The sequence below is a fragment of the Tupaia chinensis genome, unplaced genomic scaffold (genome assembly GCF_000334495.1).
Source record: "Tupaia chinensis unplaced genomic scaffold, TupChi_1.0 Scaffold000516_1, whole genome shotgun sequence".
Lineage (NCBI taxonomy): Eukaryota > Metazoa > Chordata > Mammalia > Scandentia > Tupaiidae > Tupaia > Tupaia belangeri.
Window position 1 is genome coordinate 597,243 of NW_006160029.1, and position 1,172 is coordinate 598,414.

The following is a 1,172-nucleotide window of genomic DNA, read 5'->3' on the forward strand; positions in this document are numbered from 1 at the left end:
CGCTCTCTCTTCTGCGGCCTCAGTCTCAGTTTCAGATGGTGAGGGCCTCAAGCCCACTTCGGTTTATTTGAAATCCATGTTTAGGTCCCAGCATGTGGCAATGTGTTCCACTCTGATGACACTTTTCGTTTCTAATAATAGAGCAGATGAAGTAATATTGCAATTGATGTTCCCGAGGATTTGATTGGATAAGTGCATAAACTGTGGAGGTAGAAGGGGGTTGTGTGGACAGATCACATTAGTATTCCCGTCCTATCAATGTGCCGGGCCAGGAGCAACGTCAGCCGGACCGATTCCCTGCGTCTGCCAGTCCCGCCAGGGATTCTTCTGGGATCTTCAAACAGACAAGCCCGTAGAGACCAGGGATCAAGGCAGTCGATTAGAGCCAATTGCCTGCGTGGGGACGACCAGCCCTTCCAGGCCTGGTGACGGTGGAGGGAGGGGAAAAACAAACCAAGCGCCTCTGCAGGAAGACACCGAAGCAAGAGCGACACCCCCTCCAATCCCCCACCTTGCAGCGCAGGCTTTGAAAGCTGCTCCCCCATCTGAATGGAAACTCGGAACCGCCGGGCGGCGCGTTTCTTCTCGCCGAGTCTTTCAATCCATGCCGAGAGGAAGGTGGTACGAGTCCGCGCCAGCGCCCAGCTCCCGGGACAGGGCCGGTAATGCTGCTGAGCAGAACTTGACGGCCCCTCTTCCTCGTTGCTAGTGGAAGCGATGCTGCACGGCACAGCCAGCGCTTCCCCGGCTCTCCTTCAAGCTGAAGGTTACCCACCCGCGCAGCCAGCCCCAACCCTGTGAGCGACGCGCCTCAGGTCCCGGCTCCGGCTGCTCCGCGGCGGCGCTCAGGGCAACGACCGGGCCGCCCGCGCCGGGGCGCACTGCACCAGCGGCTTGGGCTTGGTGGATGTGTATGCATGAGTTCTGCACCGAATGGGCGCAAAAAGCGCCCCAGCCGGTCCACCCGCTCCTCGATCTTCCAGATCAGCAAGCCCCCGCTGCAGAGCGGAGATTGGGAGCGCAGGGGCAGCGGCTCCGAGAGCGCCCACAAAACCCAACGAGCCCTGGACGACTGCAAGATGGTGGGTAAAAACTGCGCCTTTTTTTTTTTCTTTCTTTCTTTCTTTCTTTCTTTTTTTTTTTTTTTTTTTTTTGGAGGGGGGGGGGCAGGC

General features: G+C 57.9%; 1 protein-coding gene across 2 annotated transcripts in view; it reads left to right on the forward strand.

The window, feature by feature from the left end:
• Nucleotides 1-1,172, forward strand: part of RGS7BP (regulator of G protein signaling 7 binding protein) — a 159,183-nt gene that overhangs the window by 45,221 nt on the left and 112,790 nt on the right. For both annotated transcript variants that reach the window (XM_006156830.3, XM_006156828.3), the window contains exon 3: nt 142-1,082. In XM_006156830.3, the coding sequence (XP_006156892.1) occupies nt 918-1,082 (165 nt within the window). In that variant the 5' untranslated portion in view covers nt 142-917. The remainder of the gene's footprint in view (nt 1-141; nt 1,083-1,172) is intronic.